Below are 27,732 nucleotides of genomic sequence, written 5' to 3' on the forward strand. Positions count from 1 at the left end.
TAATATTACCATTATTAGTAAGATTTATTGTACAAAATTAATTAACTATTTTAAGTAATATATTTTACCTTATTTTGTGTTTCTATTATTATTTAAGTAAATACCAAATTTGGTGTTAACTACAAAGGCTCTTTTATTTTTTAAAAATGCTTTTTATATGTTTTTCTTGAAAAGAAAAGAGAAGTGAAACACAATAACCCAAAAAATATGTAATGACTTAAACTTATACGTTACAATAGAATGATGATAACAATCTTATCATCACATTAAAGCTCATAATTAATTATGATTTTACCTTACGGAGGGAATATCAACTGGAAAGTTGGCTAATATATAAAGGCTAAGGCTTCCTTTCAACCAGTTTTATAATCTCAAAAGATGTCAACAGAACAACTAAAGCCTGTCACAAATATAGGGGCATTTACCAAAATTTTGGACAATTCACTACCGTGCTATCTGGTTTGCTTAACAGAAAAGAAACAACCAAAATTTTGTAATACAAGTCATGGATGTACATTTACTGCCCATAGGCTTGGTTAAATAATGTCCCAGCTTGATCCTTAGCAAGAAGTATATTCCCAAGCCTCAGACATCAATCAAAATGGCTGCTTATTGAAAATACACGGCACACGAACGGGCATCAGACGGGCAATTCTCAAATTCACGAAACATCCCCAATGGATGGAACCAATGCTTCCCAGAATCATAATTCCTGCTATGAGCAACAAGAAAGTCCCTGTTGGTTAGAAATGGTAGCAAGCAATGCATACTATAATGAATGCCAGTCTTCTCAAAAGCCCGAAATCTATCTTCCCCTCCTCTGTAGAAACAAAAGTTCTCTCTGTGACCATTCAGTAGAATTCTAGTAAAATTCTCAACATGCTGAGTTCTTTGTTACGTGACTGCTGATAAGAACATGAAATCTTTTGTATAAAACAAAGAATTTGAAACCCCTTTTCCCTCTATTTACTTGGTGATACGAAAGAAGACAACAAAGAAGCTCCAGGATTTACAACTACTATAGCTAAAAATCCCAGAAACAATAATAAATTTTCTAACTCGACCAACAAATTAACGGCATGACAAGGATGTCTTAATCATAAATTTAAAACTGCATTTTTCACTATATCAGCCTGGGATTGCTTCTTTCTATTCTTTTTCTTGCGTCCACTATGGTCTATTTCCCAAAAATTGTTTGGTAAACCAATAAAGTATACTTGAAGAGTATTTGTATAGGATTTTGCAATTTTAATCCAATTTTCTCTTGATCTCTTATCCACTACTTTCTCTTTCCATGTACACCAAGTTCATCCAATCCAGAAAACTTATACGGATACCTACAGACTACAGTAATGAAACATAAAATTTTAAACTCATCCATGATGACAGTTGACAGGATAAGCTTATTTGAATGCTAAAACAAACTGTAATCAGTCCATTTTATTGGACCGCTCACAATAGAAAAACAGTAATAGATATCAAAATAGAAATCATTACCCATTTGTTTCGATGTAAAATATTTTACATTTGAAAATATTTTTTAATGTAAAATGTTTTAAACAAAAAAGTAAATTTTATCTTATTTTTGGGTGTTTGGTTTGGATAGTAAAATATTTTCCAAAGCTATATGTATATACATAAACATATGGATATATGTATGTGTGTGTCTGTGTGTGTATATATTTATGTATGCATATTGTGTAATTATATTTATTTATAAAAAATGTATATAGATATATGAAAGATGTTTTATAAAAGAAAAAAAACAATTTATTAGCTTTGGTATAAGTAGGAAAATGACTTATAGATTTTGAATTGGGAAATCATTACACATCATTTGGGGTAAAATATTTTCATTATAAAAATATTTTCCATCTTTATTGTTTGGGAAAATACACCCACACAAACGGAGCCTAAATCAAAGACAATTCAGTACCTGGCTTTTAACAGGGAAACAAAGGAAGAAAAGAAATGGCTCTAACAACTCAAACCTGATTATTAGAAGCCTGTTCATGTACCCGATGTGGCTTCATATTCAAATCAATCATATTGGTCTCCAACTTTGCATGCCCATCAGCACTGGAATCTGATTTTGGAACAGAAGAGACCCTGCGTTTCTGCGGGTTTTCTCCCATTGTCAATCTAGGTGGCTGATTCTGTCCTGTCCTGTTCTCAGCTGGATGTGGGGGTTGTGAGGCCAGATCTTCTGTATGATCAGGTTCATCGCCAGGCAACTAATCACAAAACCAAGGGAAGAAACATGTAAATGTAAAAATTTAGCATTAAAGCAGGACAAATATGATCAAGACCTATCCCATAGGAACAAACCTGAATCCTCTGCCTCAATACAAGATACCTTCTATGGGTTCTTTTACCTCCAACATGTACAATCATATCACATTGCAAACAAAGGGAACTTCCATCTATCTCACAATAAAAGAAAGCTGCACACATGGATTACAGGTAATAACATCAGTTTGAAAACTCTCTGAGCCTCTTCAAAAAGGAAAAAGGAAAAGATTAAAACCAGCACAACAAAAAGATCAGGGTAAAAATAAAGGAGATAAAAAGTCCGCATACCAGGTGCATTTTCACATATGTCACAGCGAGGCACATCACTGGGGTCAGCAAGCCCAACCCTCACATGCCGGCTAGCAAGCTTATTACACATGTGCACCTGCGACAATTTGTAGGTTTCTTAAAAACACTGCTAAATCATCTCTAGAAAATTTGGAAAGAGGGGCAGTCTAAGTGACTATCATTTAAGGAGCAGCATATCCTAAGTGTGCTACAGCTGATTTCTAAATGAAGATAATAAGGATAAGATCCAAGCCATGTGAAGCTTGAAGATATTGTTATATCAAACAAGTAGTTCGTATGCAAGCTTGATAACCCGTGAAGCATGCAGTCAAACATGCCAATTTTACAAGATGACCAATTCTTTCAGAAAAATAGATACAAATTAATGCGAAGAGAACTTCTCATGAAAGCTAATCGGCAATATCGCCAAGTTTCTTCTTATCAGTGTTCAAATAATTCACCCAGTATGGAGATAAGTTCCTTGTCCTTAAGAAGGTTATCATCCAATATCAATAACCATCTCTTTTTTCTAAACCTTACAAAAATCAAGCATGAAGGAGCAAATAACTTATTTTCATTATAAAAAGTGATAATAAAAAAAAAAAAAAAAACCTTTAAAGCAACTGAAACTAAACCCATCAAACGGCTGGTAGTTGGAACAATTCTCATCCTTCTGGAGCATCATTCAAGTACTCCAACAGTTATCACAACCATCCTAGGCAGAAAGACTCTTTCTAAAGACAACACATAAATATGCATTAATTTCACATAATTGTTAATTTAGCTTACACAATGAGAGGTCTAATCCACACTAACATCTAAAAGTAGAAAAAAACGGTGTTCCTAAGGTTTAAGCTGTCACTCATTTGGGGGCAAAAATATCTAGTTCATCTTCAACAACTCTCCAAAATACACACATACTAAAAACATAAAATTGTTCTTAGTAAGGAAGTAAAATGACAAGTCATCGATCTAGGGTTTAATCGAAACAAAATGCAGAGACGCTTTCCTCTTTTGAAATCCGACAGTCAGAGCCAATTTACCTTGTGGTCGCAGGAGCGGCAGAGAGCGGCCTCGTCGGCGGCGCAGAAGAGGACGGCGGCCGCGCTTTCGCAAGCGTCACAGAGCGTTCGCATACTCCTCCACAATTGCAGGCTCCACCCGCAGTCTCATATCTCCGGCATCAAATCCCTCGCATATCATTTAAATCCCGACACGAAGAACCAGCAATCTCTCCCGAAAAACTCAACTTCAAATGTTGGCTGGCCTAAAATAAGCGAGAGTTTGGGACCGGGTGGAGAGTACTATTTTGGATTTGATAACGACGACGACAATGCCCAGACCGGGAAACCGATACGGAGTAGGCACGTAAAAGGGTATTTGGCAAATAGGAATTGAGGAATAGAATAAGGGGGAGGGAAGGACGTGTCAGCTTTGTCTGCCGTGAGGGTGAATCTGTGGCCACGAAAGGTGGAGTGGGGGTTGAGATTTGACAAGTGATAAGAGGCCCAGTTCATTCTCGCCCACCAGTTTCATATCTCGGCTGGCCCCTCTGCCTTTTGTGCTCTGCTCAGGTTATACTTATTGTCTTCGCCTTCGTCTTCGTCTCGGCTTGCTGCCTTGTCTCGTACCCCCCGCTCTGTGTGTTAGGTTGACTATTATTGTACGAAACCAGCACAGCATCCCCGGGCTAGCTAGCTAGCTAGCTAGCTAAGCTTCAAGGCTCGTTCTCTCTCGTCTTTCCTCGCCATTTGGTTTCACCATTATTCTGATGTTGCTGAAATTTGAAGAACAGCAAATGGAACCCGATCTGATTGAAATCTCTAGCCATAGTCAAGAATAATGATATATCATCTGTGAAATCTCAAGCCACAATCAAGGGTCAACTAGTTGAAGTTACCACTTTGAGTTGTAATTTCAGCCACTTAATTTGTCTATAATTTCGGATGAATTAAGGAGTTTTAGGATTAATATAAATATTGATCATTAGAAGAATGATATATATACTTGTGGGGCTTTTTGGCTGAGGAAGTGACTGCCCAGTCAGTCTACTTGCTAGGGAAGTATATATATATATATATATGGTTATTCTATCCATTATAATTAAGAGGAATAAATAGGTTGCCAGTTATATTATGTTGATATAAATATTTTATAAAGAAAATATATGAATTACAATAACAATTTTTAATTAATAATAAAAAAATATTATCTTAAAGATGACCATGCATGCATGCATGCACAAGTTAACATTGATCAAAATATTATTGAGCGCTGGAACGTACACACAATTAATCTTTTGAGGATTTTCATTTATCTTCAAAATCCACACATTGCGGACTCCGCATTACACGAATTAAAAGAAATTGATCGAACAAAGTACATGAACCTGGAAATGATGAAGAGGAAAACTCTCTCTCACTCACAATTACCTTGCATCATAAAACAGATTTTTGTAGTATATCCCACAAAATCAACGGACTATATATATATATATATATATATATAGAAGAAGCCCTTTCAAGTATGATCGATCCCTTCCTTCATGTCTTACACAAGAAGAGAATCATCATCATCATCATTATATATATAAAAGATTGAAATTGATGTTGCATGCAGCAGCAACTTATTAGAAGGAGAAGGTCATCATCTCCATGCTTAGGCTCTCCATCATCATGGTCTCCATTAAGCCGCATTTGGTGGCTGCAATCTTGCTGTAATTGGAATACTTGGTCTTGAAAGAGCAGGCCGATATGGGAATCACCGGCAGGTTGTCGCAGTTGCAGATTTCGATCATGTAGCCGTCCGGGTCGTGGAAGAACACCTGGTCCACCTGAATCCCTGCCTCCTCCACCACCGCCGTCACGTATTTTATCCCCAGATCTTCCAGTCTCCTCTTCACCAGCCCTACATCAGTGCACTATACCACACACAACACATTAGTTTGTTAGTATTCTAATCATTATATATATATACACTGAATTAAATTAAAGAGAGCAAGAAGAAGATTATGGTTTAATTAATTATATAATCAAGTTCTTGTGTGTATATACTTGAAAGGATAAGTGGTTATCCTTGGGATTGATCGGCCGGGGTTCGTTCACCGCCTCAAATTCATCCACGGACTTGTTCTCAAGAAAGTGAATCCCTATTCCATAATTGTACAGCCTACAAATTAAGATGTCGACTATCAATTAAGATAACTGCCGCCCAGAGCTACTTATAGAGAGAGAGAGAGTTGTACAAAATACACGTACCAGGCACCGTTGAAGTTGAAGGAAGAGGGGCGTTTGATGAGGAAGAAGCCGAGGACGTCCTCGTAGAAGCGGACGGAGGTCCAGACCGAACGCACCAAGAGAGAAACATGGTTTAGGGAGAGAAGAGGGAGTGCCTCGCAGCTGCTTAATTCTTCTATCTCCATGATCGATCGATCCATCGAGCTATACGTATATATATATATATGAATGTTGTTTCTCTCTCTCTCTCTCTCTCTCTGTATATGTGTGTGTGTAGTCGTTCTCTTTTGTGCATGAAAATGGGGATGGATATGGGTGTGGTTTATATAGAGAGAGGGAATTGGAGAAGTTTCAGTCAAATTTTTAGGTGCATGGCTGCATGTGAGGAACTTTCCTCGCAGATTCTCAGATTTAATGGGACAAATTCCTCGCTGTCACCTTAATTAGTTGCCGTTTATCAACAAAATCAGTCCCTGTAAGCTCACTGTCGGAATCCCACTTTAACTAGTCTTGGAGTACACATTACGGAATTAATTATTAGTCTCAAGTATACATTAATTATAAGCTAAATTTACCATGGAATGACACAAAACCGATCAAGTTTAATTAATACCAATTTCACTTATACCTATATTAATTAGGTTAAAGAAAAAAAAATACTATATAAGACAAAACAATTAACTCTCTAACAGAAGGTAGCCAAAAAGTAAAAGAAAAAAATATGATTTTTTTTTTATATATAAAATTTGGCAACATTAATTATAAGAGTAGAATTATATATGTGTTGATTTTTTCTTTCTTTTCTTAATTTGAATGTTTAGAATTGATTACAATATTAAGCGTAAGAGAGCCGCAAATGGTGGTATTTGGAAGTGAGAAATTTCTAAGATGTTTCATCATCTTTGCACTTCTAAAATATATATAAATACGTTAATGGTTGGTTTATTTTTTTTTAGGATAATTTTCCTTTTGAATTTGAAATTTTGGAATCATGTAGGCAGTTTCCTGGATGCTAAAATATTGGAATCATCAGCAAGCTGCAGCATGCATGCATGCATGTTTAACCCAACACAAGTTAACTGTTTGAATTATATAGAAGATAAAATCATTTTTTCTTCAGTGACACAAAAGAGGAGTACCCTTGGCGTTGGACTAATTTTGATAGATGGGATGGAATGGTTCCATTGCCATATTTTTGGTGTTTGATATATATGATGAATGGGAATGAAGTGATATTCTATTTTCAGTTTATTATAAATATGAATTTTAATAGAATGGTATGAACAGAAAGAATAGACGACAAAGATGCCCTCAAGCTACAATTAATGTTATTTAATTAAAAAATTCACATAGTTAACTTATTGAAAAAACATTCAAAAGATACTAATTAATATCAGCAAACAATGAAAGATTATTTTTCAAATTAATTTAAAAATAAAAAATAATTTAGTACTATCTCTTCAAAACTTAATATTAACACTATTCCTTCAACTTGATTTAAGTAATATGTCTAATTTAATTTAAGTTGTTAAAATATTTTTTTTTATAAATTTAAACTGATGTCATATAATTAATAAAGATTAAAAAACCAACCACATTGAATAAAACTCACATAACCATTAAAATATTTTTAATATTATTAAAATCCAAATAATCATGTAATTATTAAATATAACATATAGAAAAAAAAATCGTTTTTATAAGGGCTAGGAAAACACGTTAACAAGGGGCATGCAGTTCGTAAATCTGGTTGTGGGTTGTGGTTTCGGTGGTGGATCTTGTCAAGGGAGTGGTGGCAGATTTGGGCGGGGGAGGCGGATTGTGTCGCGAGGGGTGGTTCTAGTGGGGGAGGCAAGGGATGGTGGTGGTGGTGGTGGTGACAGGGGGCGGAGGTGGTGGTGGTGGTGGTGGGGGGTGGCCGTGTCGGACGGCAGAAAAGAAGAATAATTAATGGTGACTATGAGATGAGGGAGTTGACAGTAAAATAGTAAATTTATTTTATTTAAAAACTATTTATATTGAACTTTTTATAACTTCCTTAACAAAATAAATATAAATTAGGAAAAGATCAATTAATGTCATGGAATGAGTTCCATTCCATCTCATTCTCACTCTGTCATGCCCCAATTATTCATCCAACAAAATGCAACATTAATGGACTCAAGGTACTAGCAGTCTCCTTCAAATCCATATCTTGCCTTATGTTACTTAACCAAAAAAACAATATTAAACAAAAGATTAAGACAAAAAATTCATATCCTACGTACATATATAAGATTTGGTTTTTTTTGTTAACAATCAGTTGTAGTACCTTTTGTCTTTAAACTCAAATTTATATCCGGATAGAAGTGATTCAAATATGAATAATGCTACTTTACCCGAATTGGTTGACATACGGGATGACTAAAGATATTAAAAGACAAAAATATCTTCATCTTGAAACTGCTGTTCCAAATAAAAGTCAGAAGTCCACCCGTCCAGCAGCAGGTCGGTCGATGAAGCCTGCCCGAACTAAACGGGTGGACTTCAACTTAGATGAAATTTGCTGCTGCGGACTTCAATTTGATTATATTTTATATTATAATTATAATTTTAATTTAAGTTAATTTTTATATTATAATTTTAATTATTTTTTTATTTTAATTTTAATAACAGTGTGCTTGGCGGACTTTATCTTAGATGAAGTCCGCCGAACCTTGGCCGAGCGGGTTTCATTCCGTTCGGTCATTACGTGCGTCAACCGTTCGAACACTATAGCACGACCCTTCAAATTTAATGTAAAATAGGGTTTCATTCTTACTAACATCAACGGTCCTATTTTCCCTTCTCTAAAGTCATCACCATCGTCGACACCTCCCCCAGTGACGGATCCAGGGGGGGCTGGCACGGGCTTCAGCCCGTGCCAGCCCCAACCAAAATATTATATAAATATTTAAATATATACATATATATATATACATATACACAGTCCCTCAAATTGAAGCTCCAGCCCTCCCCTTGGAACCCTTCTGGATCCGCCCCTGACCTCCCCCATCTCTTCTGCAAAGCCCTTACCAAAAAGAAAAGAAAAACAGAAAGAATGTGTCTCTAAAAAAGAAGAAGAATACAACTTATGATTGACGAATGGGCAAACGATTGCAACCAAACCAGATAAAGCAAAGAGATTAACTAAGAACAAGCATCGTGGAACGTGGCTACGTACCACCATTAATGCAGACCAGAAGCTCATCTCATTTCCGGATAGACAGCCCACAACCCAGGACCGGTGACGCCTAGGGGTTGATCGATTGCCCGGCGGCGCCAAAACCGTTATTCCTTGGTGAGTCCTAGAGAGAATGGAGGAGGAATTGAGTAACTTGCCACCATCAATCGTTTTAGACGACAAGTAAGCATCACATACAGACATCCCCAAGCCCAAGGTGGTTCAGAGTCTTCAGACTAACAATTCATAATAAATGACATTTTTAGTTACTTTTCAATTTTCATGTACAAGAAAAAAAAATACACTATAATAAATTTATTGATAAATGTAAATGTTTTTTAATATAATTTTTATTTATATTGTTTGTCCACTATATTTAAAAAAAAAGAAGAGCTAAATAGTATTCCTCTCAACTATTTCCATTGCCCTTGAAATAATATTTAGCAGAGCATTATTTCGTTACTTGATGCAGACAAGCAAAGGGGTTTAGGAGAGGGGAGGTCACGCCTCTTCTCTTATTTTGCTTATATCGAACAAAGTTTATGTTATTTAACATAGATAATATAATAGTTTTGATATTTAATATTAATATTAATCTTTTTATGAACTTTCTTGATGTTATATATGAAATTTGTGAAGTTATGATCAGTATATGATATATAATACACATGTGCAACTATAATAAATTGACATATGGTGAAATATTGAGGAGCCAAATAAAAGGAATGACTTTATTTAAATTGACAAACATATATAATAAATTATTTTTATGACTGATGGAAGATTTTTTTTTTTTTTTGTTTGGTAAATAAAAAAAGTGCTTAGTGGCTTAGGGCTTTGATTTTCTTTTTATACAAAGATTTAGAAATGTTATTTAGATACAAAATTTTAATAATCAATATAACATTCAAACAAAAAGTTATATAATATGTTTAACATATACTAAATTAATTAATTATAAAAAGATTAATTCTTAATTTTCATAGAAAACGACCAATCTCTTGGTGCCATGGGCACTGATTGAAGAGCAAATTAAGCATTAATGTCTTATTAGTTGATTGTTAAATGATAGAGGTGATCTCTTATCTGGGTCATGTTACCTGACGAGGGTATACAAGGAGGGAGAAATGGCCCACACCAAGGCTCATGTTCAAGTTTTAGCATCATCGCGATTAAACACAACGCCTTTACAAACAGTGATGTTAGTGGAGAGGCCCAGTTTGAAGCCCATTTGAGAAATTTGTAAGCTGGCTGGCCTACTGCTTAATTCTAGACGACGTCTAACCAGCTACGGTGCTTGGGCGTGGCGAAAGCCTTTTGTCGAAGCTTTCATGATGGCCATTTCTGGGCCTCAAGTCTTCAGACTGGGCCTTCTTTTGGAAGGGGCCTATAGGCCATCTCTTTTACACACACTAATAAATAGTTGGAATTATAAAAAATGTTATTAGTACATCATTGTGTATATTTTGGGCTACATAATAATATATTAATGTCTAAAATGCCCTCACCGAAGGCGCTAAGGTGCAATGAGGCGCAACAAGACGAGGGGTATGTATGTCTTTTATGTGTCTTGTGTAATTCAAGGTGTACATAAATGTTGTACAAATAGTATGACCCTAGAACTATTTGAGAGTATTTTTAGAAAGATTATTTAATATTTAAGTCAATAATTCTCTTTTTTTTTTTCATTTTAAGATGATAGAAAATATTTAACTTGTTAAGTAATTTTTTTTGATTGTGTGACCATATATTATTAGTTTAAAAATACCAATATAAAGATCGAGATACTAAAACTATATCTATTTCAATTTTTAAATGATTAAAAAGGCAATCTAAATTTTCATAATTAAGATTAAGATTAAGCTGGTAGTGGAATTGGCATTGGAGTTATTTTCATGGTTCTTTTCAATTGGGAATTTGGGATACATACGCCCCACTGAAGAAGCAAGACTTAAACCTAAGCATGTTGGGATGTCTCATCAATTGGAAAAAGAGAGAGAGAGAGAGAAGAAGCCACCCTAACTAATCTAATTAGAAGAAGAAGGGGACGCCTAACCTTAATCATGAAATTAACCGTGCGGTGCTGCACTGGGCTTTGTTTGCTCTCACGTAATCTAAATCAATAATCACCTACTTAGAATAAATTGGAATTTTTTTTCACTTTTGTGTGTTGCTAATAACGTGCCGCGCCGCTGCATGACAACGCGTTACACCTACTTCATATTAACTTATATTCCACATGACACTCCATTTTACCTAATCTGTTTCTATACTACATTAACAAAACAATTACACATATATCTTTTACACAAAAATTATTAATTGATATGTCCAGCCCAAGACAATAAGGAATGGCCGAGAAATAAATACCCAGATAGTTTGGGAGATCTCATTGTCTTCGAGAGTCTTTAAAAACTATAAGGGAGATTATCGTTAATAAGTAGATCATGAGAGAGACTTTTTAAGAAACGCTAAAGTTTTTCGAAGACTTGTAAGTCCGCTGGTGTTCTCTCTAATACTTATTTTTACCTGAATGAACAAATCAACTTACCTTCGAATTGATACGTTAAAGAGACAAAACAAATGATCCTAAAAGATGTAGATATTCTCTTATTTATTTTCTTCAATTTCTATAAATAAGAGATGAAACTTCATTTTTTAGGTGTGCAAAAAATATTACAAAAAAATATATATATTTTTTCCTTTAATTTTGATGGATCTAACTTAAGTATCGAGACCGTCATCCAAGAAATACTAATTATCAATCAAATACTAATTATTAGTTGCTAAGGGAAAAAAAAAATATTCTTAGTTCTTACCAATTCATTCAGACTAACAAGCCTACCATTTTATATTATTTATAAATTGTTACTTGCATTTGATAAGTTACTTAATACGTACTTGAAGATATATAATTATTGTAAGTCTTTGATATTAAAAAGAAAAAGTATTTGTATTTCTTGATTTATGAAATTCTTTTAAGAGAAAGAAAGATTAAAAATATATTTAGAATACGTAATTTAGATAAGGTAAAGTGAGGTGAAATGGGTTGAATTATAAAAAAATAAAAGATAAATTATCAAATTAGGTTGAGTTAAATTAATGTTAAATAATTAAGAAATACATATAAATATATAACTAGTTTTGAGGGAAGCATAACTTTTTAAATGGGAAAAATTAAAATTATAATATAACATTTCACTTAGCAAATTACCTCCACCTCACTAAATTAGTTTGAGCGAACAAAATTGTGATATTAGTAAACTTGACTTAATACATTTAGATAGTATTTGTTAATTATAATACAGATAAAAAAAGTGAAATATAAAAAATATTTCAAACAAAAGTATTTTTTATTATATTTGTTAAATTTATCTGACGATCTTTGAAAAAACAGTCACGTAACTTTTTATTTATTTTTTTTTAAAATAAATTTATCTTTTTTTCTCTAGATAAATTTATCAAACTGTTTGATAATGCTTTCTAACTTTATCCTAATCGTTTTATATCTTAGTTTAGAAATCATTTCAAGATATAATTTTATTTTAGTCATTTTAATAAATACTAATAAGAAACTAATTAAGTCACTTTTCGGAACAGTTCCAAACAGCTCCTTACTTGAGCGAGGGCTACCAACCAATCGTTTGAAATTATATTGATATGGTTTGAAGGGTGGACAAAAGCTGAATGGATTGCCTTCTTTTGTGAGATCAGATGGGGGCATAACCCCCAGTTGACAAGCTTTACGATTTTTGCAAGGCTACTCCATTCGGCTCCTTCCTTGGCCCATTCAACCCTCTACCTAGGCCTACATGCCTTCACCCACCCACACACACACACACAAACTCATGCATTAATTAAGTGGTGGGAGCACAATATTTAACATTTTGAATGAAATTCCCCACCTCTTGTACAATTCTTTTGGGCAAATTAATGGGCATAAAAATTTTAAAATTACAAAGAGACGAAAGACTATTTTCACTCACAACTTAACCTCGAGACTTTCTAATGATAAAAGGAGAAGCTTAGTAGGCATGCATGTGACTTTTGGAGAAACTTAACAGCTGACCATAACCAATGTGATAGAATAACTTCAGTTTGATTTTTGTTTTCAAACTAATTTGTCTTTTTTAACTAACTAATTTTAATTCTGGAGCTAAAATTCAAACTTGAGTCTATATAAAAGTTAATCTGACTCGGTGGTAGATGAATATTATTAAATTTTATTATTAGTGATGTGTGTCCTAATACTATATTTAGATAACTCCTGGCAAGTTTGAAATAATTTATTTGATGTATCTTTGTATCTATTAATAAAATGCAAGTTTATCGTTATTCATAAACTCTCCAGTTTACTATATGAATAAGTTCTTAAATCTCTTGTTTGAGAATCTTATTCTTAAAGTGTTAAGACTATATGACGAGATTCTCTAGTGATAGAATTTTTGAATGATTTATGGTCCCTAGATTAATCGGATGAGGATTCTAATTAGTCGAGTATGAACTAATACAAAATTTACTACCTTGATCAGTATGAGATACTAATGATAAGGGTGATGTGTCACATGCCATATGACATGAGAAAGTCTCTAATAAACATGTTGATGGTTGTTGGAGAACAATGCATTGAATGTGATACTGATGACTGACCACATGGTATTGTGGATAATGGTCATGTCATTTAGCTACGATAGTGTAACTAATTCTTAGACTTGAACTAACATAGTTGTCTTGTGTATTGGTGTGTGAGATTTGTTAATGGGCCAAACCATCAAATTGCGATGTGGAGAGATTTATTTATATGGTTATGTATTGCTAGTATATGGAGACAAGTGTTCATGGATAGGATTTGTCGTCTCATCGTCATTGATGAGGTGAACGTCCTATGTGGTCTACTATTAGTGTGACAGGATACTCCATGCCTAGGGCCGATCGATTATCAAGAAATGTGTTTCCTGAGATGTCATATAATCACATTGATAAGATCGGATATATAGTTACTATGTTTGCGAATTTGTCACTCTATTTCTCTCGCTTAGTCGGGATGTTAGGTGATAGAAGGAGTATAGAATACGATAATCATTAGCTATAATAGGCTCATTTGAACTTAGACTTTGTTGTCTTCTATATTGTTCTAGACCATTATTAGGCATTTCCCAAAACCTTTTAGATTGTTACCAGAATATGGAGAGATTCTTGATGAGTCGAGATGTTTCGGTCGATGCTAAATGGGTTTTGGTGTTATCTGTTTGTTAGCGAGTAATGAATCTAGAAAGTCACGCACACCATATAGTATAACATCTGGTATCAACGCTATGCGTCTATTGTGTCTCAGACATCATTAATAGTTAATGATGATTTTGGATGTGTCATTAGTGTTAACGATGACGATTCGTTAATAGTTAATGAGCCGATGGTTTGTAGAGTTAACTGTTTCATTCAGATTGTTAATTATTGCGAGAGTTGACTCTTCGAGTTTGATAGTCGACACTAATAAAGCTATAGTTGACATAGAAGTTGACTCCCAATGGCGACAATTGACTCTTTTGAAGATATAGTTGACTTTTCCACGGCCATAACCAATTTTGAGTAAGTTCCAAGTGGCACAAAATTGGAGAGGTGGTGGGGTGGCATTAGGGAGGAGGTGGATGATAAATTGAGGAGAAGAATTGCAAAGACTTCACTTGTCTTTAGCTTCTTTGCTTCACGTTCTCTTTTACTTCTGCTATTGGAAATTCACATTGTGTGATTATCACGTGGGTGGTAAATTCTAAATAGTCTAGTGAGACACACAAGGTACTGGAGAATCAAACCCCTCAGGCTAGCACGAGACGAGGGTTACATTTTAGTATCGGTTAGTTGGTGAGTATGGATGGACTAGGCGCTCAATAACTTGAAGAGAATTCAGTCTTAATACATAAATAATTTTTGTACTCCATGTTTACATTGAACATTAGATATGTCATTTATTATATTTCATATGATAAAATAATGTGTTACTTAAATATCTAAATTATGTATGATATGTGTATTTATATATCTGCTGTGTATATTTAATATATGAAAAAAAATTAATTTATTCCAATAATTGTTAATCAATTACTCTTTCTCATAAATAATAAAGTTTCTACTTAAATAAATATTGACTAGTATAATAGGTTTTTTTTATCTAAAAATATTTATCAACAATATAAAATTGATATTCTCACATACATTTATAAGAGAATATCCTATTAAAATAAGGTGTCAAATTGACAACGAAATTCACAATTACAGGACATGGAATGAAATTTTGTTAATTTAGGCATGGGACCACATCTTCGGTCAAAAAGAACACATTGACCGAAATATTTTTGAGCGATGCATTGTAATTATTACTCATAATGTTGAATTAATCCCAATAAAAGTTCACCTAAACAAGTACAAATTTTTTGTCAGATGTCACCCAAAGAGCATTATCACCAACTTTTTATTTAATTATTTTACATAAGTTCAAATTATAGTAGCCCATGCCGATTTCTATTAATATGCACTATATATTGAATTCTCTCAATATTTGTGAGTTTTTTTTTTCTTTTCTTGTTAATGCATTAAAATACAAAAAAAAAAAAAAGAAAAGAAAAGAAAACATCCCTATTCCCAACAATGTAGGACGAATATTATGTATTTAATAATATCATATTTAGTAAACATTTTGAGTTTGGGAGGGAGGGAGGGAGAATGAATGGACGAATGAATGATGAGATGGGGTGTGCCTTTCTCTCGTAAAAAGTATTTTCAATTATTCGATTTGATTTTTTTTTTTTTTTGGGCGGGGAGGGGGGGGGGGGTCACAATGTCACATCACATGCACGTGGTTCTCCAACCAACAAGGGAATGATAAGTGGTGTAGCTTGACACATCCACATGGGTTGCCCTATTTATTTATTTTATTTTATTTGTTAAGCTCTTAGTCAAACTGGAACTGGTCCCCACCCCTCTTTAGCAGCCTTTTCATTTGATTTGTCTCACTTTATGGGTTCCTCAACTTTATTCAAACATCCATCCCACCCCCACCGTCGTCCGTCCCTTGGAACCGCGTGACATGTTATAATTTTGTTATGCTCAAACAAATATATGTTAAATTAATAATATAGTGAGGATTGGATGGAGATGGAGATGGAGATGGAGGGAAGAACTTGATAATGAAATTGCAAGCGTCAACCTTTTCATTTCATCCCTCACGTGAAATATATTATTGAGGGCAGATTCTAGCTAATTACAGAGAGTTGTCGCCGGCGAAGTTCATGATCAGCTGCCACCGAGCAAATCTCCGATTCTTCAACTGGAAGCAATCCAATAGAATTGGTCCTAAATGGGCGGTGGGGCATTGATTAATTAAACTTTCTGAAAAGTTGCCAAAGCAAGCATATTATATCAATCATCATCATCATCATCATCATCATCATCATCATGTGGTGTGTGCGCTTGCTGCTGCTAATCTAATGTTACTTTAATGTGACGATATATATGTATATAATAAAAGTGGGCAGCTGCGGCTGCATGCATTTGCTTCACTGTTTAAGTGGTAAATGCCAAAGCAGTTAGCCTCCTACAACGTGCAAATTCAATAGGGTTTGGTGATTTTCCTTCTTGCATTCACTCCACTGTTGCTTTCTTCTTCCCAGAATTTTAAAATCAATCATTTATAGTGATAGATATAAGTCTACCCTATACCTAACCTAAATTATGACTTCCCGCCTTCCAAACTGTTCAGTGCCCATAAAGTTTCTTTCAACCTTTTCCCAAATTGAGAAATGCCCGAAAAATAAATTAACTCATTTAGTCAAATTATTTGAGCAACATTTTTAATGTTATTATATATATATATATATATATAATCTATGACCTTTGTTTTTAAATATCATCATATCCATGAGGAGGAGGAGGACAGGGCACATCATGAGGTATTGAGGATGTTGGGTGTTGCATTTGCATAATTGGAAGGGGAGGGAAGGGAAGGGGAGGGGATGACTTGTCAATTTTGGGAGAGCTAATTATCATTGTTAGATTGATGACTTCACAACCTCAACTAATCACAGGCCCTGACAATTGGACTAACAACTAATTTGTGTTCTTAATCTCTAATCTTAGTAAATATTCATTTATATTAAATAAAAATAAAATAAAACATTTTATTCGGTGCCAACCTCCACCCCCGCGCAGGCGCAGAGAGAAAGAGAAACAACTCCGCAAATAATCGGTCCCCCCCCCCTCTCCCCAAAATCGGCGTAACGGTGAAAACGGCCGTATACTTCTTTCAGTCTCCAGACTCGCTCGCATTCCACGCTGCTCTCTCTCTCTGAATTGCTTTGTAGAGAGAGAGAGAGAGACGCTCTGCAGAAGAAGCTGGTTTGATCCATGAAAACGACCCAGATATTCAATTCTCGTCTCCCAAGGTAAAACCGCGAAACTCTTAACCTCGATTTGTCTGTGTTAAAGCTTTCTAGAATGCAAGACATCCTCTAACCCGAACTTGGAAAAAAGGAAAAGAAAACGAGAAAAAAAACAAACAAGGACGATGACAGACTGTACCTGGGGACCAATACCGTAGAAAAAGTTCAAACCCAACATAAATAGTAAATCATGAAGGCATGCGGTTTGAATAAACGGTGCATGAGACAAAAGAGTGACCATAATTTGCCGACTTACCCTTGATTAGTTCCTTCATGCAGATCGTTGTTGTGGGGATAAACAGGCAGCATCACTGACAAATGGAAGAAGGGCCGTGATGGGTTTATTTATTGTGGTCTCAATTCGAAGTGTTTGATAGCGTTTTGTGGGTGAGGAAACAGAGGAGGGAGAAATGGGGACGACCGACGACGGCGGCGCCGGAGACGAGAGGGGAATCGTCGGCCAAGAGGAGAAGATTTTGGTGTCGGTTAGGTTGAGGCCTCTGAACGAGAAGGAGATTGCCAGGAACGATGTGTGTGATTGGGAATGTGTCAATGAGAGCACCATCGTTTTCAAGAACCGCAGTCTTCCGGTGCTCGACCGGTCAATGTACCCAACTGCCTATACATTTGGTATGCAATTGTTTTTGTTTTCTCTCCATTTTGGTGTGAAATTTGGTATGTTTTTAGTGTGATTTGTGTACGTTGAGAATGTGAGTGTTTATAGCTTTATTGATCAATTTAGGTTTTTGAAAGCTTTAAAACTGTTTTTGGGCTGAAACCTGCAAGTTTTGCATAATTGATGATTCAAACCTAAAATGCCTACCACCAAGTTGTTAGAACACCATCTTTCTTGAATTGTTATCTGATCTCCTTTGGCAATTTGGAGTTTTCCCTGACCTACTTCCCATTTGGTCTTATTTCTAGGAGGGTTTCAGGGTGGAGGTTATATTGTTATATTGAATTAAGGCCTCTCTGTGGATGCCAATTTTGTAGTATCATTTCCATAATTGACTCATCATTGTTGTTGTGACAAGCCTTAATCATTTCCAGTGTAGACTGTTAAATGATTTTTCTTTTTTTGGCATATGATTTATTACGCTAGTTTTGAGAAGGCAGCTTCTGCAGAAGCTTATCGTAGTTTCACATCGGATTTGGGTGTCCTTACTTAGATTCTTCCTGATCTTCCATTTTATTTTATGTTAGACAGAGTATTTGGTAGTGGCTGTGCCACGAAGCAGGTGTACGAGGAAGGAGCTAAAGAAGTTGCTCTTTCAGTGCTCAGGGGTATTAACTGTGAGTAAGACCTCTTTCTGTATGTTTTTCCTTTATTCCTGATGGCGTATTTCACTTGAGCTCCATTGACAGTTTAAAGTATGTCAAATTATGGACATATATTCCAGCTACTCTTTTTGCATATGGACAAACAAGCAGCGGTAAAACATATACAATGACTGGGATTACTGAGTACACCATAGCAGATATTTTTTATTACATAGAAAAGGTAATCAAGAAAGTAATGTTCTTTGCCTCCTCCGTGCAGTGGCTGCATTCTTCTCTGTTTCCTTGGGTTTCCACTAGCCTGTTGACTATATACTTTTTTTTTTCTCTTTGTAGCGTATGGAAAGAGAATATCATTTGAAATTATCTGCCATGGAGATTTACAATGAATCTGTCAGGGACCTCCTCAGCATGGATAGTTCTCCACTTAGGCTTCTAGATGATCCAGAGGTCAACTTCCTTGTACTAAATCACTAGCATTTTATATTTTCCCTTTACACTTAATTCTTTCCTACTTTTGCAGAGAGGGACTGTAGTTGAGAAACTCATAGAGGAACCTATAAGGGACTGGAATCATGTAATGGAGCTCCTTTCCATCTGCGAGGGTAAACTTATTCTTCAGTATCTAACTTCTGGTTATTTATTCATGACTGCATATTCTAAAAACGATGTCCCATAATTGCAGCTCAGAGACAGATTGGGGAGACAGCCCTGAATGAAGCAAGCTCCAGATCTCATCAAATTATCAGATTGGTAGAAATATAGTGTTCTGAAGTTGTTTTTGCTGGAGCTCCACTTGTCATGTTGCCCTTTCCATTTAACTAATGGGGTTTTTGCAGACAATTGAAAGTTCCCCTCGGGAGTTTTTAAGCAAGGACAGCTCAAGCACACTTGTAGCTTCTGTGGTACAGATTATCCAATTTTATTATGTTAATTTAGATGGTGCATAAAATGTTGATAAGTAGCACAAAAACCTGCAACTAATACATTTCTTTGTAGAATTTTGTTGATCTTGCGGGGAGTGAGCGTGCATCTCAGTCATTATCAGCTGGCACAAGGCTAAAGGAAGGTTGCCACATAAACCGCAGTTTATTGACCTTGGGGACTGTTATCCGCAAGCTAAGGTTAGTTTGCTTTTCATTCTTTCTCATTTTGATAACAATAATGGAACCTAAAGTCCTAGCTCCAAAAATTGTTCCCATTCAGAAGAAGTCAAGCTTGAAAAATTAGTGGCCCTGTATGAGATAACTGAGTGCTATGTTGAGTGTCCTAATAATTATTTCCAGTAAACCTTCAGATCTTCAAAGATTTGATTGAAATTAATGATCTGACATTATAACTTGTAGGTAACATTTGTTACTTCTCTTCAGTATGGTATTCCACTTAATAAGAAAAAGGAATAACTTTGAAATTAGTTTTATTTCTTGGGTCTTGTAAATGATGGCATGCCAATGAAAGTTATGCTTCCATTATCGTTACTTTTTTATTTAATTCCTTACCCCATTTCAGGTTTGTCATCCATTTCTATGAGTGTTTTAAGGGATATGATTTCCACCATGGTGTCTAAGTCCTGCACATTCCTGTATAGAAGTGCTCAAAGCATTCTAGTTAATTATATTATTTTTTGTTCATGGAATTAAATCCATAATATGAACCCCTAAAGTTCAATGTATTCACTTGCATTGAGGGGTGGAATGCCTCTGAAGCAATTGTACTTTAAGGGTAAATCCTATGATAAATCATTTGCATTTTCTCCCTGACTTTGTTTAAAATGGTTCCAGCATTTTATATCTTTCACTTGTATATGTTCTAGTGTGCCCATTTTGCAAGTCTGTCCAAATAGAAATAGAATAAAGAAGAAGAAGAATGGGATTTTTTGTTTATGTTGTTCCATTGTTTAAGCATTCACATTGGGACCAAAGTATGTTGCAAGGGTTGCATATGGATTCTCTGTTTTGACTTTGAATTGCCTAACAAAGTGGAATTCGTGCATTTCTTGGAGCTACTCTACAAAACGGTCTAAATCAAAATGATGGATGGTTCATCAGTCTCTTTATTTTTACCTCCCCAAGGATTCTGCATATTTACGTAAAGAGCAATGGATGACCAGCTAGGTAGCAGTAACTGCTGTAGAATAGCTGGCTGATATGAATGTGAATTCTAAATTAGGGTGTAATGCAACAGCAATATTTGTGAAACCATTATATAATTGCGTTACTTAATGGTTGTGATGGATTGTTAGAAAATTTTACTTTAGCCTTGCTTCTCTATTTATCCAAGTCACACTCAACCACATGTACAAATTGGCTGTAAGTATGATTAATTGCATATTTAGTTGACAGCAATCAGTGTCTCACAACATAGGAAGCTTGAGGCAGTGTGGCGACCATATCTTGAGAACTTATTGTGTATATCTCTTGATTGTGCTTTTCAGTCCATACTCTTTGTTATCATCTTTGACTGGTACCTTTGCCTAGTTTACTGCATTGGGATGCAATAAAGAGCATATTATGTCGGTATTTGTATGTTTTTTATTTTTAGAAACCATGGAGGATTTTTTGGTACTTTTGCTCTCCTTCTTTTGTTAAATAGATTTCTTTTATTCTTTATTATGTTTCCTTTTTTATTTTTTCGGTTGATTGTATTAGTTTATGGTCCAAACATTACCACTTACAGATTATCGGTTTTGTTTGTCACTCATATTTATTGTCCTATGACTTGGTACAGCAAGGGAAGAAATGGGCATATTCCTTTCAGAGATTCTAAACTAACCCGCATACTGCAATCATCGTTAGGAGGCAATGCTAGAACTGCCATCATATGTACCATGAGCCCTGCAAGGAGTCTTGTTGAGCAATCCAGAAATACCCTTCTGTTTGCAAGTTGTGCCAAGGAAGTGACAACTAATGCTCAAGTTAATGTAATCATGTCAGATAAGGCATTAGTGAAGCATCTGCAGAGAGAGTTGGCGAGGTTGGAGAGTGAACTGCGAAGTCCAGGATCCACTTTTGCAATGCATTATTCAGCAGTACTGCAAGATAAGGATCTTCAGATTGAAAAGGTGATACTTGGCTTTTAATATTGTGTTCCTATCTGATTCAATCTTAAGCAGTCAATGCCAATTAGTCGAACATATTCTATTACAAAAAAGCTTGCATCCCCTCATATGTTTTTTATATTAGGTACATAATTGGAAGCCTTTCTAAAACTAGGCTGCTGTATTTGTGAACTCAAAGAAGATGTAAAATCCTAGTGGAGCAGTTGCAAGCCTGAGCATATAATTTCTTGCAAGACACTTACTTCTATTTGCATTATTCTTTACTATTTAAAATTGTTTCCATCTGTCCTTTCGGATTGCTTAACTTCTCTGTTACTTTCTTTTGTCTACTGCTGTCCTTTAGCCATGTTGAGATAATAATAGTATTTCTCCTCTGCATCATAAATGCAAAATGAGTTCTGTTTTTCCTCATTTATTGATCTTTATTTTTATTCTTGACACTAAATGTCTGAAAATCTTCTTGCAGCAAAAAGAGAATTTTGTTAGCTTGCTATTGGATGCTTATCATTCCAGCCAACTGATTGGTCTCTCTCATTGAAGTCTTGTAGAAATTTATTGATTAGTTGGGGGACATTTTTCATGAAACTTTTCCCATTACTCGGCCTTGAAACAGTCATTTGGTGTTCCTTTTCATCCTTTAAGAAGCCAAAAATATTTTGTGTCAGGCTGAATGCATTTTCAACTCTTTGACTATTCCATAAGAAGACCACCTGCAACATTGGTGGCATTTAACTCAAAAACATGGTCATGTTGATAATATGAAATATGTCGAAGAACTGTCGATCTCAATAACATATCTGGCTTGCAGTTTATATAAACATTCAGTTGGCTCACAGTAAGGGATATATTTAGAAACCTTGCAAAAAAATGAGCTACATCATCATGTTACATTTTCAAAGGTTTTCTCGACACTGTTACTTGATTTTCTGATTAGAGTAGGCCTAAAGTTTTAGTATTTTCACATGATACTGTTTTATGGAAGTTAAGGTTGCACCTTGTTAACTATATAGTCCGTGAACAAGCATATTTGAACGACATAATACAAGTTTTGCCTTTCACCAGAACAACAGCCCTTCATCCTATGGGATAACACTCTGGATGCCTTTATTATTTATCTATTTTGATAATTAACTTTGTCTTCTCTTATAGCTGGAGAAGGAGGTAATGGATCTGACGCAGCAACGAGATTTTGCAAAATCTCAGGTTCAGGATTTGCTGCGATTGGTTGGCGAGGATGGAGATTCAATGGTACTTGCAATTTAGTTATGTAACTGGCATATACCTTCCATCTAGATGTGCTTGACCGGTTAAGTATTGTTCTTCTATCCTCCTCCAGGTGGGTTTGAATGACTATCCTCACTTGCGAATTCGGAAATCACCAGAATATGAAAATACAATATCAGAAAGATCCCTTTCAGCAGATCCCCACTCTCTGGATATTGGTGTCAGGATGTTTGATAGAGCTACGTATGCCTATGTACAAAATGCAGATAGTCCTGATGATCACTATGTACGGCTTTCTGATTACGAAGAGAACTATCAGCTGAATGGTAATTCTCCGCATATATTGGTCAGCACTTCTCAGTTTATTAGAAGTAATTCTGAACAGAGTTGGAATGGGATTGAAGAGCAAACGGATGGAATGTCAGAGGACTTATGCAAGGAAGTCAGATGCATTGAGACAGAAGAGTCAAGTACTGACCATCTCTCAGAATCCAATGTATCATGTCCTGTAGAAAACGGAACAGATAAGGAACTTGTGTCACTGCCAATAAAAGAAGATAAAGAGTTAAATTTTATTGTCCCTTTCATTGCTCCCTCTCCTGAAAAACTTTCTCCATGGCCATCAGTAAATTATACATGTAGCTCTGGAACCTTAAAGTTAACCAAAAGTAGAAGTTGTAAAGCTAGTCTCATGACTAGCCCACGTTCACTTTGGTTTTCTGAGGTAGAGAATAATGAGAACACACCACCGAATGGATTTGAAAAGGACTTCACTGGAAGACCTGAAGGAATCCAAAGAAAGCTTTCTGAACTGAAGTATGAAGCTGATACTGAAAGCAAGGAAGCAGGAAGCATGAATCGAGTATGGAGCAAAAGTTCTCAATCTTCTGTTGGTACTGCTGCTGCTCTTGAGCTTGAGGCACCGAAAGACAAGACCTCATCTGATGAGAACATTAGTAGTGTTAATGCGTGTGTCACACAGATGGAGGAAGAGGTTGCGTTTCAGAAAGAGGAGCAAGTTGTCCAATGTCCAGTGAGTCTATCTCTGTTCTTTGTTTTCTTATTGAAATATCTTGTGGTAACTCAAGGAACAATTGGCAACAATGTTGCTCCATATCAACCTCAAATTCACAAATTTGTAACACAGCTTTTTTTCATGTGCTATAGTGCTGAGTACAATCATTTTCACACTCTGAAGTCTAGTGATTATAAGAACAGGATTAAGTTCATAATCCCAATATTTGTAAGAAAATAACAAAATGAGAGCAAGAAAGCGGAAAATATGCTAATTACTGTTATTGCAGAGAGAACTTAGTATATTTTATGTTTCTGGTTTTAAATTGAACGTGCAGGAATTGAAAAGCAGGCCTGACACCTTGTGCTTTCTTTGGTCATCTAGTTGAATTTACCAAATGCATTTATCATTGTTACTGTTTTAATTCTTAGCATGGGACTCTGCTGTTTGTAACCTTTACTTTGTTTTGTTATGCCTGACAGGTGCAAACGGTTGAAGTGAAGTCTGAGGAATCTTTTAAGAACGTGAAAGATGTTGGCCTGGATCCAATAGAAGATGATTCAAACAGTCTTTCAGACTGGGCCTTGGAGTTCAAGAGGATCCAAGGAGAAATAATTAAACTCTGGGACGACTGTAATGTGTCATTGGTGCACAGGACTTACTTTTTCCTCCTTTTCAAAGGTGACCCATCTGACTCCATTTACATGGAAGTTGAGCTCCGAAGGTTATCCTTCCTCAAGGACACATTTTCTCGAGGAAATAAAACTATGGACCGCGGTCGAACTCTCTCTCCTGCTTCAAGGTAAATACGTCTTCATTTAAAATGTTGATGAACAGAAAAATTACAAAAAACGTGTGCATAAGAAAAAGAAATGAAGATTGGTCACTAATTTTTTTTTTTTTAAACGGATTGATCACTAATTTAGGAAGCATTCTCCCGCAATTCTCTTTTTGTGTCTTGGTTAAAATACCAGACCCCAATCTGTTATTATTGCGTTGTCAACTTCTCCAGTTTTACATGTGGTTCTGCACCTTACGGGGCCCACTTAACAAGGGCATAGCTCAACTTCCCTGCAGTTTCCTGGAATCGATGTTGTTTCTGTTCATAATTGTTATGTGACTTTTTCTAAGTGGAAAGACAAAAATGCATGTTACAGTTTCCTGCTTGTATTCACCAAAGTTCAGCTTCTCTATTGCCATTTCAATTGTGTATGATACTTCATATTACTCTGCCAGGCAATAGTAAACGTGCCTTTCGACTCTCAAATCTTTTTCTTTGGCTACAGCATGAAGGCTCTTTGTCGTGAGAGGGAGAAGCTGGCCAAGCAAATGCTAAAGCGACTCTCAGAACAAGATCGAGAGAGCCTGTACCTTAAGTGGGGAATCAAGATCAACTCGAAGAATAGGAGGTTGCAGCTGGCCTACTGCTTGTGGACCAACACCGAGGACATGGACCACATTGCCAATAGCGCCTTCCTTGTAGCAAAGTTGGTTGGCATAGTTGAGCCAGGGCAGGCTCCCAAAGAAATGTTTGGCCTGAACTTTGCACCCCAGCCCCCGAAGGACCTGTTCTATAGTTTGAAACAGAGTGTCGCATCTCTTCTCTAAGTTTAATTTTTGGTGAGGTGAGTCTCCGATTTAGGAAAAATTTATCAGCTCTCGGATTGCTACTACTACTGGCTACCTTTTGCTGCACATAAGAGATTTCTGTTTTTTTTTAGGCTTTGTAAATTTGCCTAGCCCCGAAATAATGTACATGTGCTGCCCTTTCTTTTTCCTATCCCCTGCCTGTGTGCTTGCTGTGTAGGAGGCCAGGCCTTTCAGAACAAGATGGTCAAAAGCTTGAAAGCATTTTGGTTTGTTATCATTTCTGAAAAACAGCCTAATCCTTTCCTTTCTTGCATCTTTGTTTTGTTTGGCAGACACTTATTTAGTAATACAAGGAAAGACAATTGGACGAGACCTCATTCATTGTATTGTAACATATAAAATATTCACTCGTTACACTTTTAACAATACTTGTGTATTAATTAATATATTATATTTTATGTCATATTAACATAAATATATAATATATTTATTCTTTAATATCATTAATTAAAAATGGGTGTAGAAATAGTATTTTCCTAAAAAAAAATAACCAAAATTGATACAATCACGTCAATTCAAATTAGTTTCCAAATTGGGCACTTACCAGTTACCCTATAGCTATGATCCTGTAGCTATAAGGGTGAGTGAGGCTGAAGGATCCAGCCGATCATTTGAAAGATAGATTCCCATTGCCAGTAGCATTGAGCCATTGGCCATCCTTTCCATCCCAACATCAGCGGCGGAGACGTTTTCTCAAATTTTCATCTCCCTTAGGGCTGAGAATCTTTCCTCGAAGCCATCCACTAATTCCTTTACTTCAACGACTGAACCAAAGCCTCTATCTTTGTTTCTTCGTTCGATGCAGAAACAAAACAGCAACCGGCCATGGTTTCATTGCGCCGGAGGGGCTGTTTGGAAGGCGCTTCTGGCTTCAGTTCTGGTCTTGCTCGCCGAGCGATTCGTATCCAAGGGCTTGGCTCGCCCAAGCCACCGCAACAATGGCCTAGCGGCTTTGAGCGTTGTCTTCGCCGTTGTTTTCAGCCTAGTTTCCGTTCTGCTGGTCTTCCACGCCGTGCGAGATTGCAGAGACGCGTATGAAGCGATTCGAGCTCCGATGACGGCTGAATTAGCTCCGGCGACTACTGTGGCCGGAGACCGTCCAACCAGAATGCAAGTTTAATTAGGATCTTCATGAATGTGTGTTTTGAGTTGTTGAACGTTGATTTCCTTTGGGTGGTTTCTCCGGCGTTGTGATTAATCTGAGCATTTTGATAATATAGTGTTACAATACAATATAATCTTTTTGTTTATCTTTAATTTCTCGGTGCTTTGTTGCAGTGTGATTTAGTAACCAAATGTAAAATATTTCATTAAAAATGGTTCTCTTTTTTTGTTTTTTTCAAAAGAAGAATATATAATAAATTGATGGTGAATCAAATGATTTGATGATTATACAATTTAAATTTAATTTTTTTTAAAAAAAAAATCATGAAAATGAATATATATATTTTTAATTTAATAGATTGATATTCGATAAGTAGGTCTGAGTAAAATTATTGTATTTATTTAGTTAGTTAGTTTGTTTTCAATGAGATGTATAATAAATGAAAAAAGGTGTGTGTGTGTGTGTGTGTGTTGATGATGGTGATTCACTTTAACAAATTGATGATGGTGGCAATGGCAGGGGGACGACGAAAAAGGGAATGCATGCACAGTGCACACACACACACGTTGTTTCTATTGATAGGTTAAGAAGAAGAATCTCCTCGATTTATGACTCTTCTGTTGCTTTTTCCTTCCAATTCTGTTTGATTTACCAAATTAGCATATGCAGCATATCTCCATCCATCAACCATGCCTTGCTTATTTTTTCTTTATTCTTTTCTTCTCTATCTATCAAGTTTTATCCCTACAACAGAGTAGGGAGTAGGGATTGAAGATTACTCTTACAAAATTTTGATGGGGAGTAGAGGGAGTATGGATCCAATTCTTTACAGTGTTTTAGTTTGGATCGAGCTGATAATATTTGATACACATAGCACACTTCCAATGATTTGCGCCAAACGAGAACTTGTATCCAAAACCCTATTCTTTACAAAAAGAAAAAGTAAACT

General features: G+C 35.7%; 3 protein-coding genes across 9 annotated transcripts; 1 reads left to right on the forward strand and 2 right to left on the reverse strand.

Moving 5' to 3' along the window:
* Positions 1–334: 334 nt before the first annotated feature.
* LOC127803077 (B-box zinc finger protein 18-like) lies at positions 335–4,084 on the reverse strand. 4 transcript variants are annotated; one of them, XM_052339101.1, is made up of 5 exons: positions 3,624–4,084; positions 2,581–2,677; positions 2,329–2,444; positions 2,019–2,234; positions 335–715 (listed from the first exon to the last, which is right to left on the reverse strand). In XM_052339101.1, the coding sequence occupies exons 1-5, from the start codon at positions 3,714–3,716 to the stop codon at positions 704–706; spliced, it is 534 nt and encodes a 177-aa protein (XP_052195061.1). In that variant the 5' UTR covers positions 3,717–4,084; the 3' UTR covers positions 335–703. The 4 variants fall into 4 exon arrangements, with proteins under 4 accessions (XP_052195061.1, XP_052195062.1, XP_052195059.1 ...); XM_052339102.1 differs by having other exon boundaries at positions 335–712; positions 3,624–4,083; XM_052339099.1 differs by having other exon boundaries at positions 1,992–2,234; positions 3,624–4,082.
* A 778-nt stretch (positions 4,085–4,862) lies between these two features.
* On the reverse strand, positions 4,863–6,103 carry LOC127804069 (glyoxylase I 4-like). Its single transcript, XM_052340791.1, has 3 exons — positions 5,838–6,103; positions 5,634–5,748; positions 4,863–5,500 (listed from the first exon to the last, which is right to left on the reverse strand). Exons 1-3 carry the CDS (start codon positions 6,014–6,016, stop codon positions 5,210–5,212), a joined length of 585 nt encoding a protein of 194 aa, XP_052196751.1. The 5' UTR covers positions 6,017–6,103; the 3' UTR covers positions 4,863–5,209.
* An 11,163-nt stretch (positions 6,104–17,266) lies between these two features.
* Positions 17,267–25,931, forward strand: LOC127804153 (kinesin-like protein KIN-7E). Of its 4 annotated transcripts, none has more exons than XM_052340943.1 (14): positions 17,267–17,456; positions 17,720–18,083; positions 18,657–18,746; positions 18,854–18,954; positions 19,068–19,181; positions 19,255–19,336; positions 19,417–19,484; positions 19,571–19,636; positions 19,731–19,855; positions 21,459–21,792; positions 22,939–23,037; positions 23,126–24,046; positions 24,511–24,830; positions 25,315–25,931. In XM_052340943.1, exons 2-14 carry the CDS (start codon positions 17,864–17,866, stop codon positions 25,634–25,636), a joined length of 2,862 nt encoding a protein of 953 aa, XP_052196903.1. In that variant the 5' UTR covers positions 17,267–17,456; positions 17,720–17,863; the 3' UTR covers positions 25,637–25,931. The 4 variants fall into 4 exon arrangements, with proteins under 4 accessions (XP_052196903.1, XP_052196901.1, XP_052196904.1 ...); XM_052340941.1 differs by having other exon boundaries at positions 17,733–18,083; XM_052340944.1 differs by lacking the exon at positions 17,267–17,456 and having other exon boundaries at positions 17,663–18,083; positions 18,657–18,750.
* The last annotated feature ends 1,801 nt before the right edge of the window (positions 25,932–27,732 follow it).

The sequence above is a fragment of the Diospyros lotus genome, chromosome 6, assembly GCF_014633365.1.
Source record: "Diospyros lotus cultivar Yz01 chromosome 6, ASM1463336v1, whole genome shotgun sequence".
Taxonomy (NCBI): domain Eukaryota; kingdom Viridiplantae; phylum Streptophyta; class Magnoliopsida; order Ericales; family Ebenaceae; genus Diospyros; species Diospyros lotus.